This window comes from Rutilus rutilus, assembly GCF_951802725.1.
Source record: "Rutilus rutilus genome assembly, chromosome: 8".
NCBI lineage: Eukaryota > Metazoa > Chordata > Actinopteri > Cypriniformes > Leuciscidae > Rutilus > Rutilus rutilus.
Genome location: NC_140222.1, coordinates 12,170,905 through 12,191,134, shown reverse-complemented (window position 1 = coordinate 12,191,134; position 20,230 = coordinate 12,170,905). Strand labels below are relative to the sequence as shown.

Here is a 20,230-nt window from a genome sequence, read left to right as displayed (position 1 = left end):
AGTATGGGGAAACCCAGGCTAGCGAGTGACAATCACGCAGTGTGAACGATCAAAGACGCGATCTGAGAGAATCAACGATGTGTTGTCGACGTCCGTGAGATATTTGGCATGTTAATATCTGGACCTATCTGCGTTTCAAAAAAAAGTTGTTAAAAAAGTACACTCTATATGAATATGGGTAGTATGAATGAAATTCGGACATAGGCTACTACATCCGCCATGTTGTTACTGTCATGTGACCAACCAGTGTGGGCCTTGAAAGTGGTAACATTGCAGTCTAAGGGGATCAGATTCAGAAAGCTCTCAGATTTCATCAAAAATATCTTAATTGTGTTCCGAAGATAAACGAAGATCTTACGGGTTTGGAACGACATGAAGGTGAGTAATTAATGACAGGATTTTCATTTATGGGTGAACTAAACCTTTAATATTCTGGGCCGGAGCACGCTTCTGCCGTTTACGATGTGACTGTGCGATGAAGAAAACCGGAAGAAAAGTGCTTTCGCTTACAAACTGATGAACAGATTTATCATTTATGCTGCGCAGTAATTTTCACTTGATTGTGCTGCATGTATCTAAAGATTATTACAGAGGCAGCTGACTTTGATGGAGCCCCACCAAAATATTCATCCAAACATAGACCTCTACATACAGTGAATTAATAGTAAATTATAAATTTGTTCAGCATTCTGCAACAAATATTTTTGGGATTTTCTTAACTATTTTAAGTCGTAATGTAAGCAGGATATGTTAAAATGTAGCACATGGATTCGGCAGGCATGTATTCATGATTCTATTATTCATGAGTCTCTACAGCGCCCCACAAATTTCCAATGTAAATATGTGGTGAAAAATGGAACTGCAGCGTGGTCTCATTGAGAAATATTGGGGCAGATATCAGACTGTCCCGCTTATTTTCACGTGACGTTACCTCACTTAGGCCAAATCTCGCTCCAGACCAAGACGATAGTATATCAGTCGTTTCAGCATTAGGGAATGTTCTGTATATATTATTTGTAGGTTATTTAAAAATAACCTCACTGCAATGTTCTTAGAACATTATTTTATGGTTGTTAAAAATGTAAACTAAAATGAACGTTGGTTAGTTGGTTCCCAAAACCAAAAAAAATTACCAAACGGGAACCAAATATCTACGTTCTGTGTTTGTCACTGATGTTTCACTTAATGTAGAGGAGAATAAAACTGCAAATTTTAAAATAAATGCAACATTTTTAATGAAAACTCAATATAATTAAATTATTTCTCACCCATTTGATCAGGGATCTACTGTATGAAAATATATGATGATCATTATTTGGTAATATAGCCTATGTAAAAGGAGGGGGCAATATGTGACCCTGGACCACAAAACCAGTCACATAGGTTTTTTTTTTTTTTTTTTTTTAAGATTTATACATCACCTGAAAGCTGAATAAATAAGTGTTTTATTGATGTATGGTTTGCTAGGACAATATTTGGCCGATATACAACTATTTGAAAATCTGGAATCTGACAGTGCAAAAAAATCGAAACATTTAAAAAAATCGCCTTTAAAGTTGTCCATATATATTTGCGATGCTGCTGCATTCACTCACAAAAATAAATGTTTTATATATTTACAGTAGGAAATGTACAAAATATCTTCATGGAACATGATCTTTACTTGCTATTCTAATGATTTTTGGCATAAAAGCAAAATCGATAATTTTGACCCATACAATGTATTGTTGGCTATTGCTACAAATATACCCGTGCAACATGTGACTGGTTTTGTGGTCCAGGGTCACATATATGAATCAGGATGTGGTGTGTACATGTTCATTAACTTAAAGTCATTCATGAGACTCATGTATGTTTTCCTGATGAGTGAATATATAAATCAATGATGTTCTGCTGTATTACATTATGAATCCAGACATATTTCTATGTTATCTTTATGATCTGTAGAAGAAGAAAAAAAAATGTCACAGTACTTTCCTGCATGTTGTGTATAGCCTATATTTGTTCCACTATTCAAAAAGTAATTTATAATTAAATGTTAATTTCTTTTTCCAGGTGTTTTCATTGCTTGGACAGATGTGGAATCATAAATAAACCAAAGACTTCTAACAGCTATCACCATCAGCAGCTATTAGACTATATTAAACTCAACATGATAAAAAAAAGTGATTATTTAATAAGATTTAGTTTGTGAAAAAGCTATATCCTTATATTTAAATATATAAATATATTTAAAAGAAGTTCAAATATGTATATTTATTCTAATTAACCATAGAACCTGAATAATAATACTGAGCTTAGTATATTTGCTCAAACAGGAGGTGAAATAATCAGGCTTGTGTGTTATTTTGCTTTTATTATTGGTTCTGGTTCCTCTGAGTGCAGCAGCATCTATTTATAACGCACTCTATCGGAAAGTCACACTATTCTGAGATGTGATTTCTGCTTCGGACACCATGCTTCTACTGAATTTGCTGAAATATTCAGCAGAGCTTAATGTGTGTGAGACTGTCATAGATCACCAGACGCTTTAATTCAGTTTGCTTTCATCAGTTTTTAAAGTATTTTAATTATGAAATTCTAAAGTAAATTTAAACTGTATGGAAGGGATAGGTTTAGAGTTGGTGGTAGGTTTTTAGCTATAACCAGACTGCAACATTGCAGCCCAGATCCGGCCCACATCTGGTACACGCACCAGATGTGGGCCGGACCTGGGCCGACACTATGTTGTTGTCTGGATAAGGACCATGAGTCTGTATTAATTGGGTAGTTTAATTAATTTTATGCTTTACAACTAGTTGTTATTTCATACTTCATGAGTTTCGAAAGCAATACAAGCTAGTCTTACAAACATTTCATACATAAAACATAAAATAATTTTCTTATTTTTAAAAGATTATTTTAGACAATGATATCCACAGTTTGTTTCTTCATGGGAGGCGTATGTTGTAGTAGGTGTAACTTGCAGGGGCTTGGTTTGTTCTTAAGGACGCAGAAAGACCCTTCTCGAAAATCTTAGAAACCGAAAGTTTTGTAACACCGGTTTATAATATCTCCGTTGTTAAATTGGATGGTCTAGTTCTTGTCTCCTAGCAACTGTGACAGCTGACGTTGATGAGTGTCAGTAACGTGTGTCTTGGACTTTTTTGAGAGTTAATAAACTGTCTGAAAACAAAACAGGGTTCAGAAACTGTCTAAATATGTTCACCATAGTCCATTTATGTAAATAATAAAGAGTATAAACTATATATAATAGCATCTTAAAGGAATAGTTCACTTTAAAATGAAAAATCTGTCATCATATACTCACCCTCATGTTGTTTCAAACCTGTATGAATTTCTTTCTTCTGCTGAACAGAAAGGAAGATATTTAGAAGAATGTCAGTAACCAGGCAGTTTCTGGTCTCATTGACTTCCATAGTATATTTTGTCCTACTATGGAAGTCAATGAGACCAGAAACTGTCTGGTTACTGACATTCTTCTAAATATCTTCCTTTCTATTCAGCAGAAGAAAGAAATTCATACAGGTTTGAAACAACATGAGGGTGAGTATATGATGACAGATTTTTCATTTTAAAGTGAACTATTCCTTGAAGATATAAGGCAACATTATGCTTTAAAGTTTATTTTATTATTATTATTATTATTATTATTATTATTTGTACATTTGTATCATATAGTAAGTTGAAACCCAATATTTTAAGATACATCAGTGCAAGTTACTTTCAGTTAAAACAGCTTAAACATGCATTTTAGTGTGCATTATATGCATTCATGTCTTGTCTGTGAAACCGGTAGTAAAAATCAATTTGCAGTATCAAGCTGCATAACGAGCTGTGTTGTAGTGCGCCATCTAGAGTCATAACTAGGAATTCACCGTTCCAAGAATGAAAGTGAACGTTTAGTGCAGCAGTGTTGAAATTACATTTCAGATGTAAACATAATAATAATCACTCAAATCATGACTTAATCATAGCTTAGTTCGTTTAAATTACAAACTCACAAGTAATTTAGTGGCAAGCAAACTCACATTTGATCCGTTATGAGAAAATCTGATCTTTTAATAGCATTTGTCAGATGAACATACTGTTATGGAAATCGTTTTTTATTCATTATTTTATTAATGATCTTTCCCTATAATAAATCATGTACTTTCCTTATAATAAATCAGGTACTTTCCTAATAAGGCAGAGAAATGTTCAGATGGCTATAGCCTGGGCTATGGCCTAAAGTTATCTATGTTCAGAGATATAAAAAGAGAGAGAGCCACCCTTCTGGGCGCCACTCTCATATGATAATATGATCCCATACACTGATAATTTACAATATTTCAACAGTTTACTTAAAATCTGAAAAAAATTGTGTTACAGAAAGTTAAACATCCATGTCCAGTTCTTTTGTTTAAAAAAAAAAAAAAAACATTGGTAAAAGTAGCAGGGCATGGTAATATAAATTTGCCTATTTAGCCTACATAATATATTTTACAAACAGATCACGTTTGCTGTGTACATCACGCTAGTCCATATAGGGAGGTTCCCAGTGTATACTTTCACATAGTGAAAGAACTGCGTCTCTCGTGAAGGGCAGAAGAACGACTTACTAGCCTATTGTCTGAGGGGAAAAAAGTGGTGAAAATAAAGCTTCTCCTTCATTTACTCGCAGTGGTCTTTTTACACGACCTCGGAAAGACATTTGTTTATCTCTCTTTCGGTCAACTAATTCATTTATAATTCCTTATTATTGCTGATTAATGGAAGTGAAGGTGTGTCATAAAACAATGTGGACTTTTTGTAATGGTTTTAAACACGTTTGAGGGCGCGGGGACACAATCGAGTGCTGCGTTTCCCCCCACAAATAAAACATCGTAAACCCTACAAAATCATATTATATGTCCAACAATTATGTTATCGTTCGCGTCAAAGGGTTAAAGAACATGACGAAGCGTCACTACGTCATCGCGCAGTGCGTGGACTAAGCATCCCAAAATATTACTTTCTCTTCGGCGTCGATGTGATGCAGAGGAGGACCACAGCGCTATTGTGTATCAAAAGAAAGATGCAATGATTTTTTTAGGAAAAGTGGGGAAGATTAAGCTTCTGTTTATGTTTCCTTTATTTCTCGTGTGTTTAATCAATTATGGTAAGACATTAAGCTAATGTTATAGTCTCTCTTATCTAATCGATTTAGCCTATATTCGACAGAAATGCATTTATCATTTGCATTTTGCTGTGTGTGTGTTTTTACTTGACCATTGTAAGACATTTAGGTTTGCAGACATCCCACCCAAGCTCATTTCAGGGAGTGGCATCATTCAGTCACACAGATCAAGAATCACGTATGAATCTCAACAATGATGACATAAAATGAAAAGCTTCATGCTGCAGTGCATGCTGGGTACCAGCACAGTACAGAACTCATTAGTGCTTCTCATTTGTTATTTGTGTCCTCTGTTCCTTTTCTCGTGTCTCAGCTCCTCCTGTTTAGGATGCAAGGAAAGAAAATAAAGACAGAGGAACATCTTATTTGTACGTTAGAATATTATTGATCACTTGAGCTTCACAGCGTCATCAGCTGCGCTCAAAGGATCTGGCCTTTTGTTGTTGAATTTTGGTTATTTAAGATATTAATAATAATAATTAAACAAGACGCCCTGTTGAAATATGTGAGATGTGTGGTTTATTAAAACTGCAAAGGTAAAGCATAAGTTAAAATTATTGTGTCAGATGTGAAGGGGAAGAATTTGGGGAGAATTTTTGTGAAGAAGGGAGAATTTGTGTGAATTAGGTTTCTGGACAAGAAAGACTTCCTCATAGGAGACACGTGTGTATTCATCACCCGAAGCTTCCTCACTCCTCGATACTCGATCCTCGATCCTCACAGTGCAGTTAGAGAGTTGAGATGTCCTTAAGGATAGCTTTCTTTGATCGGTTTCTGGGTCATGATGGGCTGAAGGACAGAGGAGTGAGGAAATGAGAAAACATCAATTTGAGTATTAAGAAGGACCCGTTGATGACTCCCAGCATGCATTGTGGCATGAATTAATCATGCTGCTGAGCTGAATTGTCTTACTGTTTTATTTTATTCTTACTAATTACTTTTACTTTTGCTGTTATTTTGTTGTGATTTGAGTTGCTTGTTTTGTGATGTTCAGAGTGTATCTGTTTATCTGGATATTTTGTGGATTGTCCCCAGCTAATAGGGAACGTTCCCATAACTTTCAACGTTATGTAAAAGTTATGTAAATGTTATTAAAAATGTTCCTGAAATAATGTTTCTGGAACGTTTAGAGTTTAGAGTTAAAATACATTCTGGTAACGTTGAGTGAAAAACGTTCTTAGAACAAAGTTTTTAGAACGTCCTTGTGATGTTATTTGTTCTTAACTGATGTTCTCATAATGTTGAGTGAAAATGTTATTCGAACAACATTCCGAGATAACAAAAATATGTTCTTAGAATGTTTTTCTAACATTCCCATTAAGTTATGAAAATGTTATTTAATGTTTTCTGAACGTTCAAAACCTCCCTTTTTTTAAAAAGTGTTAAGAACTTTTTTTTTCTTGGTTTATGTGAAGTTAGAAGAACATTCGATTCTATACATTTGGAAATGTTATGAAAACGTTATTTTTGAATGTTTTCTTAACGTTCCAAACATCTTTTCTTTTTTTTTTTTCTTTTTTTTTTTTAGTATTAAAAACGTTTTATCATCTTGGAAATGTTAGGAAAATGTAAAAAAAAAAAAAATGTTTTCTGAACGTTCAAAACATCCAGTTTTTTAAAAATGTTTTAAGAAAGTTTTGTTCAAACATTTAGACATAACTTTTAAAGAACGTTAGTGAAGATTATGGGAACACCCTCTTTAGGTTATTAAAAAAAAACTAACTTGCAGGGAACGTTCTGGAAAATTATCTTTAAAATACACTGTAAAATGAAACCTAAAAATAACCTGCAGGGAAAGTTCCTGAGAAAGTTCTCTTTAGGTTATAAAAAAAGAACCTACAGAGAACGTTCCTAGAATGTTCCTATTTGGTTCCCAAATGGGAACGTTAGGGGGGAGGTTCTGTGTTTGTTGGGTTCTTTGTTAGCTGGGATTGAACCTCATGCATTACACTAACCAATCAGGACTTTTGAATTTCCATTCAGTAACAGCATTTCATCTGATTCTGAACTAAATTCTCTCATTGTCTTTCTATCACTCACAACTCTGCGCATGCGCTCCATTCCATGCCATCATTACACCAAACATCCAGCATCTCCAGACAACCGTTACACTCTAAGGTTTCTCTTCAGTCTGAAGCATCACTGTAAAATGACTCCGTATGAAACAATTCCTATAACATAATTGTGTGGTGATTTTTTTCTTATTATTGTGTTGGTTTCCACGTTTTTTTTTTTTTTTTTTTGCAAAAACATGTAATTTTTGCCCTTTATGATTCCAGTTTGGACTGTGTACTTCCCAGAGACTCTTACAAAATTGTGTGTACTACACAGCAAAATGTGAATCTTGAAGTAAAGTCTTATCTGTTATTTTTGTAATTCAAATATTGAATGTACTTAGAAACTTTATACTCTGGAAAAATGTAAACACTCTGGACAAATGTGTCAACAGGTTTTGGTATTTAAAAATTACTTTGAAATCCAGACCTGTAGCTGTAAGAAATTAATTGCTTAAATTTTATGATTTCACATAAGCATAAATAGAAACAGGGCAGCACAGTGGCTCAGTGGATAGCACTATCACCTCGCAGCAAGAAGGTCCCTGGTTCAAGTCCTGGCTGAGCCAGGAGTGAGCAGGTTCTCAGTCATTTCCTCCAGGTACAACAGTTCAAACACATGCCGCATAGGTTACTCGATACTTGAGTGTCTGTGTGCAAACCCGGTGATGGATGGGCCAACCGTTCAGGGTGATGTGAACGTCCAGAAAACATTCAAATATAATGTTTTCAGAACATTTCCAAAATGAGTGAATGGAATGTTCTTGTAATGTTCACATAAACCAAAAAAAAAAAAAAATTCTTAATACATAAAAAAAAAAAAAAAAACTGGACGTTTTCAATGTTTGAAAATCATTCCAAAATAACGTTTTCCTAACCTAATGGGAATGTTAGCAAAACGTTCTGACAACTTATTTTTGTTAGCTGGGTCATCACTGAGATTCAAACGCTGATTTGTGATGTTTGTGTGTCTAAATGAGGTCATTGTGAATTTTGTTTTTGAATTTGAATTTCTTTAGATGTTCCTGGAGATCTAACTTGTCCAGAGTTCAGCTCCAACCCTAAACAAAAACAGCTGAAGCAGAAAATTAAAGGTGCTGTCCATAGATATATATATAAACACTAGATACCTCGTACGCGCTGTTGGCCAATGGAGGTCGACGTCCGCACGTGGCGGCCATCTTGCTACAGTGTACTCGCTCACTACTTCAATGGTGCATGTACTTTTAAATAACCATAACTTGCTCATTTTTCTACCGATTTTCAAACGGTTTGGTTTGTTATAAACGTCAGAGATGTAGTTATGACACTGCATACATACACTGCATACATATGAAAAATTATAACATACATGTTCAAGCATTCGGAATTATAGCCACGTTAATAACGTTTGTAAGAAACCAAACCGTTTGTAAATCCGTCAAGATTTCAGCGAGATAAGAGGATTTGTGTGCGTGCTGATCATTCACCTTAATGCACAGAGCACTGTCACAAGATGGCCGAACGATGATGCCGGAAGTGACTGCGCCATAAGACATCTAGTGTTTATATATATATCTATGGTGCTGTCTGTAAGAATGACAGCTAGTGGTCGAAATAGGTACTGCAGTCCAAATTCAAAATATCAGAGAGAGTTGTTTTTAGGTTTTGTGGAATCTGCCATCTTGTTTTCTGACTGCAATATGCTATGTTTCCTGCTAACCTTGCTTACTTGGCAAATTAACGCGGAATCTAGTGTTAATGCGGAATTTTACATATTTGGAATAAAATTCAGTTTTTGTGTGGGAGAAAAACGTATGTCTGAGGAAAATGTAGACCGGGGGAAGCAAATCTGGGCAACACAACCCCTCCCGTCATTTCAGCTTCCCCTTCAAAACAATGAAATCATGGCGAAGCGGCTCTCCACGGCTCTGCTTTTGTCGGTGGAAAAATTAAGAAACTCAACGCTAAGCCCTCAGTACCGAGCAGTTCCCACGTGACTTTTATGTGTCAGTCGAAATCTTGTTTTGTAAATTTTGGCAACATTCCATTGACTGGAAGCGCAAAAATACATGCACTGACCACCTGTTATCCAAAAGCCATGTGAAGAACAAGGAGAAGTACAATGATAACGTCCCTACAGATGTGTTTTACTGCTGCTGCATTCAGTGAATGGCTGTTACATGATGACAAAGTCAACTTTAATTTCATAACTCAGGGAGTAGGCCCTACTTGCTGTATTTTTCCTTTTTTTGATGCACTTTAATGTACTGTATGGAAAAGATGATTCTCATAAGTACTTTATGTATAACTCTGAAAATTTGATTTTTTTTTTGGTCCTATTTTTTTTACTTTTTTTGCACTTTTATTTAAAATTACATAAACTAATATAATTTATTTTACTGGACAGTATAAAGCTCATTACCATTCATATTTTGTTGTTACTGAAACGTACTGAGTAAATGTGATGTTTGTTACCTCAATAAATTTAAGGTCATTCCTATTTTATTTGTGTACATTTTAATCATTAACATTAAAAGCACTATTTTTACGACTAAAATAACAGTAAAGGGTAAAAGAAAACTGAATTCCCAAAAATTAAAACGGAAAAAAAGGAATTTGCAAAAATTAAAACGGAAGAAATGGAATTTGGGAAAAAATAAAACGGATTTTATAGGGCCCTATAACTGGCTCCCAGCTAACAATTTTGGTTCCCATAACGTTAGTTTTTGGTACCCAGAACATTCTCAGAATGTTAGTTTATGGTTCCCAGAACGTTATTTTTTATGGTAACCACCCAGCAACGTTCTGGGAACATTATTTTATTGTTACATAAAAATAAAACCAAAAAAGAACGTTCCCCTAACGTAAGTATTTGGTTCCCAAAAAAATAACCAAAAAATAACATTAGGGGAACGTTCTGTGTTAACTGGGCTGTTGAAGTGTTTTTCAGAGAAACAAGTATTTGAACTTAGAATGTTTCATAAATATCTGCAAACATATTATGGCATTTTTTTCATATATATATGTTTTTTTTAGAGTGAAAAAGTTACATACAGCACCTTTGAGATCTTCAGGAGCCCTCAGTAATTACAGAAGTTTTTGATCAGGGTTGGATCTAAACTCTGCAGGAATAAAACATTATGTATTCAGATATATAAACATTTTCACAGTATTTTCCCGTTGTATAATGTTGTTTTGCTCATAATGAACTGTTAATTTCTTCTTCAGGTGCATCAGGTGTTGATACAGACAGAGTGTCAGTGAGGGAGGGAGATTCAGTCACTCTAAACACTGGTGTTCAAACAAACCAACAAGACAGAATTAGATGGTATTATAATGACACTCGCATCGCTCAAATCAATAGAGATCTCAGTAAGATCTGTACAGATGTTCAGTGTAATGAAGATACTGAGAGATTCAGAGACAGACTGAAGCTGGATCATCAGACTGGATCTCTGACCATCATGAACACTAGAAAGACACATGCTGGAGTTTATAAACTATGGATCACCAGCGGCAGCGACAGTGAAAAGATCTTCAGTGTTTCTGTCACTGGTGAGTTATTATGTTTGAGAGGAAGTCTTGTACATTTAAATCACATCATATTTTGTGTTTAGTGATTTTGTGTTTTTTTTTCTCTTTACCTGTATATTAATTCACATACAGTATAAAGATAATTTCATCAAAACACATTAACTGATAGAGGGAAAATTGTAGATTTAAATATACATTTTGATTGAAAATGTTTAGGTTTTCCATTGGTTGTTAGATTACACAGTTGGTTTTGTTCTGGTACACATGATTGACAGGTTCTATCCATCTATTATTTCATACTCAGTGTTGTTTTTTTTTTTTTTTTTTTTTTTTTTTATTCTCCAGGAATAGTGTACAGGATTAGATGTAAAATATGTTTATAAGGAAAACATTTGAATAAATGTAGCTTTTCAGACTGAAAGTCAGGAGAGCTTGTTTTATGTCTTTCATATAATCCATTCTCTCATGTTGTGTCCCTCAAAACAAGATCCTTTCAGCATCTGTTAGTTTGTGTTTCAGGTGTTTCTGCTGCTGAACGAGAAGAAGTGAAGAGAAAGGAGGGAGAATCTGTCACTTTTGATCCTGGTGTAATAAAAAACTCAAATGATTTTATTACATGGTATTTTAACGACACTCTCATCGCTGAAATCACTGGAGATCAGAGTAAGATCTGTACAGATGTTCAGTGTAAAGAGAGATTCAGAGACAGACTGAAGCTGGATCATCAGACTGGATCTCTGACCATCACAAACACCAGAAACACAGACTCTGGAGAATATAAACTACAGATCAGCAACAGCAGATTCAGCATCATTAGGAGATACAGTGTTTCTGTCTCTGGTGAGTCTCATTAAGTACTTTTTCCTTTGAGCAGTTTTAGAAAACCAGTAAATGTTTTCATTGTGGCCTGTTTGAAAAAGTGAGGTTTTTTTACTCAATATTAAAATACAATTGAGATTAAAAGTGCTTATCAGTCAGTTTTCCTGTGAACATTGTTTTCTGTTGAGCTCACAGAGCTGATGCTGTTTTAACTGATGTTGCTCAAAAACACAGACTGGACAATTTACAAGTTAAAGGGGTGGTTGATTATGATTTCACTTTCCTAACTTTAGTTAGTGTGTAATGTTGCTGTTTACATAAACAACATCTGCAAAGTTACAATGCTCAAAGGTCAAAGCAAAAGGAGATATTTGCTTTTAAAGTAATTGTTTCGAAAATAGGACTACAACAAACGGCTGGTAGGAACTTCACACATTCCTCCCGGGCTATAGTGACATCACTAACCCTAAAATTTACGTAAACCCGCCCCCGGGAACGTGATTTATAGATTATCATGACAGAATATGCTAATCAATGACTAGAAAATAACTACACATAAGATACATACATTCATCAAGTAACCATTCAAAAATATTGTCACTTCTTCTTGAGTCTCTCCATCTTTCTGACTCTGGTTTGAACATAAAAGGCTAAACATTTTTGAAAATTTCAGTGCATTTCTGTGTGAGGTAATCAATGCTATTAAATTGTTGTAGCTCTGCCCTCTGTGCCGGGAGCAGCAGCTCATTTGCTTTTAAAGGGACAGACAAAAAAACGGTGCGTTTATTAAGAGACAACTTTAATATGTTATATACAAATATCTGTAGGGTATTTTGAGCTAAAAGTTCACATAAAAACTCTGGGGACATCGGAGATTTATTTTACTTATTGTGAAAATGACATTATACCACACCTTTAAATCAATATCATGCACCTTTCTACTGTAAATAGAAATATGTAATTATCAGTCAACAGTATTGGTAAAATCAATTACCAGTTGATCTCTATTATTAATGACTGTTTTTCTTCATCTGTTCCAGATTCAGGTTTGTCCTCAGCTGTTATAGCAGGAATAAGTTTTGCTGTTGTTGTTCTGCTGTTTGTGACTGTATCAGTCGCTGCTGTGATTTACTATCGTCACAGGAGACATACACGCACAAAACATTATGGCAAGTATAACATACAGCTGATTATACAAAATGTGAATATGAGATTTATTGTGCAAAAATAATCTTTAGAAATATGTTAAAGTATTTGTTTTCTAATTGACCAAAGTATGTGTTTTTCAAGTAGCTACAGTAGACAAGACATCAGGCAAAGATGATCAGGTGAGATACTGTGAGCACTAAATCTATCTAAAAAAATAAAATAATTTACAGCAGACTGACAAAGTGAATTGGTGACATCATTTCAAACAAAATCAGGCCAAAACAAAGTTTGTTTGGAGTTTGTTTCAGGAGTTTGAAACCACTTGCTTTAAACTCCCTTGGTTCGTGGTGATTATGTTTAAGGTGTGACTGTTTTCTCACCCCTGTAATTTTTTTTTTGTGTTTTTTTATTATTGAGAGGGAAGCGTGAAGCACATTTTTACATATTCATCTAAACTTACTTTCAGTAACTTTTTCACTTTTCTTTATTTTAGGAGATTGACACAGAACAAAAGTCCCTTATTGACAAACCAATAAAAAGTCTCACTAATTCCCTTCATAAGCCTGAGAATCCACAGATGGATGCTGATAAATGGATGTCTGACAATGTTCTCTGGAATCGGAACCAGCCTCTGCCCACGGCTGTCCCTAAAGGGGCTTTTAATGATCAGAATGACCCTCCTATGGCGGACCCTCCGATGGCGAAGCCTCCGAAAGAGAAGCCGGAGCCTCCGAAAGAGGAGCCGGAGCCTCCGAATGAGGAGCCGGAGCCTCCGAATGAGGAGCCGGAGCCTCCGAAAGAGAAGCCGGAGCCTCCGAAAGAGAAGCCGGAACCTCCGAAAGAGAAGCCGGAGCCTCCGAAAGAGAAGCCGGAGCCTCCGAAAGAGAAGCCGGAGCCTCCGAATGAGGAGCCGGAGCCTCCGAATGAGGAGCCGGAGCCTCCGAAAGAGAAGCCGGAGCCTCCGAAAGAGAAGCCGGAACCTCCGAAAGAGAAGCCGGAGCCTCCGAAAGAGAAGCCGGAGCCTCCGAATGAGGAGCCGGAGCCTCCGAAAGAGAAGCCGGAGCCTCCGAAAGAGAAGCCGGAGCCTCCGAAAGAGAAGCCGGAACCTCCGAAAGAGAAGCCGGAGCCTCCGAAAGAGAAGCCGGAGCCTCCGAAAGAGAAGCCGGAGCCTCCGAATGAGGAGCCGGAGCCTCCGAATGAGGAGCCGGAGCCTCCGAATGAGGAGCCGGAGCCTCCGAAAGAGGAGCCTGAGCCTCCGAATGAGGAGCCTGAGCCTCCGAATGAGGAGCCGGAGCCTCCGAATGAGGAGCCGGAGCCTCCGAAAGAGGAGCCTGAGCCTCCGAAAGAGGAGCCTGAGCCTCCGAATGAGGAGCCGGAGCCTCCGAAAGAGGAGCCTGAGCCTCCGAATGAGGAGCCGGAGCCTCCGAAAGAGGAGCCTGAGCCTCCGAATGAGGAGCCGGAGCCTCCGAAAGAGAAGCCGGAGCCTCCGAAAGAGAAGCCGGAACCTCCGAAAGAGAAGCCGGAGCCTCCGAAAGAGAAGCCGGAGCCTCCGAATGAGGAGCCGGAGCCTCCGAAAGAGAAGCCGGAGCCTCCGAAAGAGAAGCCGGAGCCTCCGAAAGAGAAGCCGGAACCTCCGAAAGAGAAGCCGGAGCCTCCGAATGAGGAGCCGGAGCCTCCGAATGAGGAGCCGGAGCCTCCGAAAGAGGAGCCTGAGCCTCCGAATGAGGAGCCTGAGCCTCCGAATGAGGAGCCGGAGCCTCCGAAAGAGGAGCCGGAGCCTCCGAATGAGGAGCCGGAGCCTCCGAAAGAGGAGCCGGAGCCTCCGAATGAGGAGCCGGAGCCTCCGAAAGAGGAGCCTGAGCCTCCGAAAGAGGAGCCGGAGCCTCCGAAAGAGAAGCCGGAGCCTCCGAAAGAGAAGCCGGAGCCTCCGAAAGAGAAGCCGGAGCCTCCGAAAGAGAAGCCGGAGCCTCCGAATGAGGAGCCGGAGCCTCCGAAAGAGAAGCCGGAACCTCCGAAAGAGAAGCCGGAGCCTCCGAAAGAGAAGCCTGAGCCTCCGAATGAGGAGCCTGAGCCTCCGAATGAGGAGCCGGAGCCTCCGAAAGAGAAGCCGGAACCTCCGAAAGAGAAGCCGGAGCCTCCGAAAGAGAAGCCGGAGCCTCCGAATGAGGAGCCTGAGCCTCCGAATGAGGAGCCGGAGCCTCCGAAAGAGAAGCCGGAGCCTCCGAAAGAGAAGCCGGAGCCTCCGAATGAGGAGCCGGAGCCTCCGAATGAGGAGCCTGAGCCTCCGAATGAGGAGCCTGAGCCTCCGAATGAGGAGCCTGAGCCTCCGAAAGAGGAGCCGGAACCTCCGAAAGAGAAGCCGGAGCCTCCGAAAGAGAAGCCGGAGCCTCCGAATGAGGAGCCGGAGCCTCCGAATGAGGAGCCTGAGCCGGACACTCCGATGGCGGACACTCCGATGGCGGACACTCCGATGGCGGACACTGGAAAAGGAGAACATTGAAAAGAAAACTCCTGACAATGAAGAAGAGAACATTGAAAAGAACACTCCTGACAATGAAGAGAACCTTGAAAAGAAAACTCCTGCCAATGAAGAAGAGAACATTGAAAAGAACACTCCTGACAATGAAGAAGAGAACATTGAAAAGAACACTCCTGACAATGAAGAGAACATTGAAAAGAAAACTCCTGACAATGAAGAGAACATTGAAAAGAAAACTCCTGACAATGAAGAAGAGAAAAGTGAACTGAAAACTGACAATGAAGAAGAGAAATTTTTTAAAGAAAACTCCTGACAATGAAGAAGAGAAAAGTGAACAGAAAACTCCTGACAGTGAAGAAGAGAAAATGTTTTTTGAACAACTAGGCCTATAAAAGAGATCAACAAAATATAACTATACTCAAAACAGCATACAACAAAACAGGACATGAACTGAACAACCTGACCTAACTGAATGAGACACAAGGAAACATATATAGTGGCTTGGCCAAACCAATTTACACATAAAGGGAAAGCAAAAATGGACGACAAATACAAACAACTACAAAGCAAAACAAACTAAACCCAAAATCCCCCTCCAACATGGAAGCACATGGTATGGCTTAATTGGCAGGCCACAGGATATCACAGTCCTCCACCTTTGGCCACGCCTTTCTTCTCCCAGAACAGACCTCTCTCCAACATGGTAACAAAGAAACAATGATTACAGTTTTTCTCGATTGCTTAAACACATTTCTTGAAACTAAGCCTCGTATTCTCAAAACTGTAAACACAAATCCATAACGTCTCACCCAATTCCTAGTGATGGCCAAATGAAGCGTTTCGAAGCATTATTGCTTTCTGATACAATTGTGTCGAAAATGGTTCATTACTCGAAGCTTCATTCAGATAGAAATTGCAGCACCATCTCCTGGTGAAGTAAATGTAATGCAACAAAGCTGACAACCATAAAATGCAAGTAGGCTTATATGTTAACGCCCCGTTTATTACGTGTTTACCGAGGCGATCAAAGCTGAAACAGTGTTAGTGCTGTGAAACTCATTTATGTAGGTGAATTTACAGATACTGATGAATTTCATGTGTTCACCTTGATAATAAAACATTAAGCATGATGTGTGTGTGTAATTATTTTTAGTGTGTAACTAATGGACATATTCCATTAGGATTTAATGCCCCCACCAATAGAACCCAACACATATCAGTAGAGACCCACAGAGACCACTATAATTCCCATTACAACAAATAAAATTCCCATGAAAACCATTAAATCCAATAGAATTTCTGTAATGGTTTCTATGTTTTTTTTTAGCAGGGCAGTATCATGTGTGAAAGCTTTATCTTGTTTAGCTGTGGGAAGCAGAACTCTATAACTTGTTAACTGGTGGGACTGATATTTTTGTATGTTAAAAAGGATGTGCTTGTGTAACTGGTTGTACTTGTATAATGTAGCAGATGGTTTTTGAAGTTTCTGTCTTTGATGCATGTTATTATGTTCTCTAATTAATAATAAAAAAATAATAAAAAAAATGTGGCAGAGGAGCAGAAGGCTTAGACAAAGTGTTCATTAAATGGTATGGTTTTTATTCAGAAATATTATTTTCTAATATACAGCCGCCAGGCTTCAAACCTGTCAACACTGGATTGGGCTGTCAAAGCAGTCAGGTGGTTCACTACAGGAGTGAACCAGTGTGTTTGCTTCAGAAGTCATTTTCACATGACTAGTGACGTAATGATACAAACTCCGAAGCAGTGGTTCATTGCAAGGACCGTTCGAGTTTGAAGCAAGCTTCGGAGTGTCGGTGTCAGACGTAACATCACTACCAATTCCCCAAACATCCTATTTTCAGGTCAAAATGAAGCTCGACACTCAAAACCATTCACTCTTGCTGAAAAACCAAACTTTGCCCTCAGACAGGACACACAAGCCCTCAAAATCACACACACTACAACATAGTCTAACACACTGGTGCAATAAATTCAAAACAACATTTCCAAAACTGGTAAGTTATGTTGCTTGTGGTTCCCCCCTCACAAACGTTTTCACATGATGAACACAAAAGACACAACCAATGGATACATTGGCACATTTTTATTCAGTCATTGTGTGTCCTTTGAAGCATTACAAATTTATTAAATGTTTAATTTAGTTTACTGAATTTAGCATGTGAGGCATAGATGATGATATTTCAAAGAAGAATAAGTCAAGCAACCCAGGTGTCGGACATTAACCTTTGTATCTGGAACAGTGTCATGGTCCCAAGTTAAGCTATGATCATGTGAAGGTATGGGTGATACTGTCAGGCTGATTGGATCATTTGAATGATAGTGTTATGCTGATTCTTGATTGAATCAAATCATCCCTATGCTTTGTTTTGATTTATCTCCACCTCCAATAGTCCCTCCTCCTTGTAAATGTATAAAAACTATACTGTATAGAACTCAGTTAGACTTTGGTGACTGCAACTACCGACAGCTTGTGTTCTCAATAAAGAATCCTGCTGAAGAAAGAACCAAGTCTCCTGGTCTTCGATTCTGAGTTTCCAACAGTTTGTACATTCTGGCATGTGATATAGCGACTGAGGCAGATCAGACACAATTTATTATTATATTGAACAAATAATACATAATATCCCTCACCAAACAAGCAAAATATCTTCTGAACCTCCCCCAAACTGCAACTAACACACAGGCAGAACCAGGTCTGGTTACAGGACACATGAAGACTGATAAGGTTTATGGCTAGAAGCAATTTGCAGTGTTGTGACCCTCACTGTATTCTACATATAACCACTTGAGAAATGTATAAACAAGTATCCAATTTTCCCATCTCATCATTTTCCTTTATATAGGGTTTGGCCTATGTATTCATTCTCTTTTTTAAACTCTTTTGGATTAATGTTTCAGATTTGCATATGGTTATACAAAATCACATGTATAGCATCTTTGGTCTCTATAAACTCCAATCTTCGTCCCTCATTTGTTAATTTACATTTGGCTAACTCTGTGGTGCAGGCAGTGGGTTTAATCAGTGACATTATTAGTAGATTTACTATCCGGTGTCTTCCCATCTCCTCCTTGCTTCCAGAGTTTTTACACGTAGAAAAGGTGAAAAATATTACATTATCCATTTTTCAACCTGAACGATTATGTGAGTTCCTATGGCAACTATCGATACGGCACAGATGACCTACAATGGCAACATTTTCACTATTACGACAGAAAATCAAAAACACTGCTTTAAACTCACTAGCAGAAAGGCAGCGAGAAACCAGACCTCAGCTTCACATTCCTCAATGGCAGGCAAGCATTTCAATTCAGTAGAAAAAAATCGCTCCTCTTCATAACATAATGATCACATCCAACATATGTTGTGATTTTCTAAACTGTCACAGTATGGACTTTCCTCCATCTTGCCCATCCATTCTGCTTTTTTTTTTTTTTTTTTTTTACTTCCCTCAATCTGAATTTAGTGCGTCGTCAGTGTTGGATTACATTTTTATTAAAGGTTTAATTTAGTTTTTCCACTGCAATAGTATATAAACTGATAAAGTTTAGTAGACTGATTTCAGATGATTATTGAGTCTCCAGCAAGAGTCTCCTTTCCTGCCAAACCTGTTTTCTCTATTGTGTTTTAAATGAGTCAGATCACTTGACTCTCACCTTTCGGAGCCCAGATGTTGAATCGTTAGGTTGATTTACTTTCACCTTTTGTCTTTAATGGCTCTGGGATGGCTCTTGGAATTGGAGTTCCTGGGGTCTCATTTATAAAGCGTGCGTACGCACAAAACGGGGCTGGAAACGTACGTACGCCAGTTCCCACGCAAAGGTTGTGATCTATAAAAAACAAACTTGACGGGAGAATGTTCGCACCTTTAAGCAAACTTTGAGCCGTGCGTACGCACATTCTGGAGACAAAGGGAATTGGCGACACCGATGGTGAGCTGGAGTTAAGTGTCTTTTTGGTCACTTTTAGACAGAAAATCTAAAGAAAATTAAACATATACAGAAAGATAATACAAATATTATTTCACTCACCAAGCCTGTCACTTGAAGCAAATATCCATCCCTTCTTAAATGTCCGCGCCAGCGAGCGCGTTGGGCCGTTTAGTGAAACTGACGCAAATAACAGTTTAAATAAATAAAATAATGATTTAAACTGTTTTACTTCTGATATAAACATTTAGATTAAATATGCCATTCAAATTAATGGAGTTAAACACTTAAACATGAAATACTGAGAAGTTACAACATTTTTATATTCAAATTCAGTCAATAGAAATATTTGTTGTGGATGCGATGTTTTTGAACACTTTTCCTGTGGCGTGCTTTAATGTTTAACCACAGAGATAATTGCTTATCATGATAATACCAGATTGTCTGAGAAAATAGTTTCGTGCAAATAATGCCCAAGGCCTATCTGTTTCCATTAAAAATATAAATCAATTAAAAATACAATTCGGCCAGTGGAAAAGATTGAGAAAAACTTTCTCTGAAATGTATTTTACACTATTTGATTTATGTATTCAAAAACAAGACAAGGATAGGCAACTACATGATTTTTATTAATGTAATGTGTCTTGTACCGTTAAACGTTATCACGTGGATGAATAATCATATGCAAATGATATGCAGATGAGGATCTGCATAGTAAAACGAGGCGTTGTAAGCTCCATATATGGTTATTTCGGGGAGGAGACGCATGTGCGCACAATCTTCCGCTGACTGGGATTTATAAAGTGAATTCTGCGCAGGTTCTGGCGTACGAACGGTTTTATAAATCTGAATATTTCTTTGCGTACGCCATTTTTGGCTTTCGGGCGCACGTACACTTTTAGTAAGGTTCCTACGCACAGTTTTATAAATGAGACCCCAGGTCAGTATCACCATGTGAATAGTTATGCTGATTCAATTGGACTCAGAGTAGGGTGTGTTCCAACTTCATTTGCATGCTTTGTTCAGAGTCTCCACCTCGATGTAATCCCTCCTCCTTGGAATGTATATAACTACAATGCATACTGTATTAGAGTTAGATTATGT

At 37.8% G+C, this 20,230-nt stretch overlaps 1 protein-coding gene across 1 annotated transcript; it reads left to right on the top strand.

Annotated features, from left to right (window-relative positions):
* Positions 1 to 4,968: 4,968 nt before the first annotated feature.
* LOC311294759 (uncharacterized protein) lies at positions 4,969 to 15,196 on the top strand (the record flags this gene model as incomplete). The annotated part of the gene is made up of 6 exons (XM_084415789.1): positions 4,969 to 5,140; positions 10,423 to 10,749; positions 11,248 to 11,568; positions 12,588 to 12,593; positions 12,841 to 12,875; positions 13,190 to 15,196. The coding sequence occupies exons 1-6, from the start codon at positions 5,062 to 5,064 to the stop codon at positions 15,194 to 15,196; spliced, it is 2,775 nt and encodes a 924-aa protein (XP_084271915.1). The 5' UTR covers positions 4,969 to 5,061.
* Between the last annotated feature and the right edge of the window lie 5,034 nt (positions 15,197 to 20,230).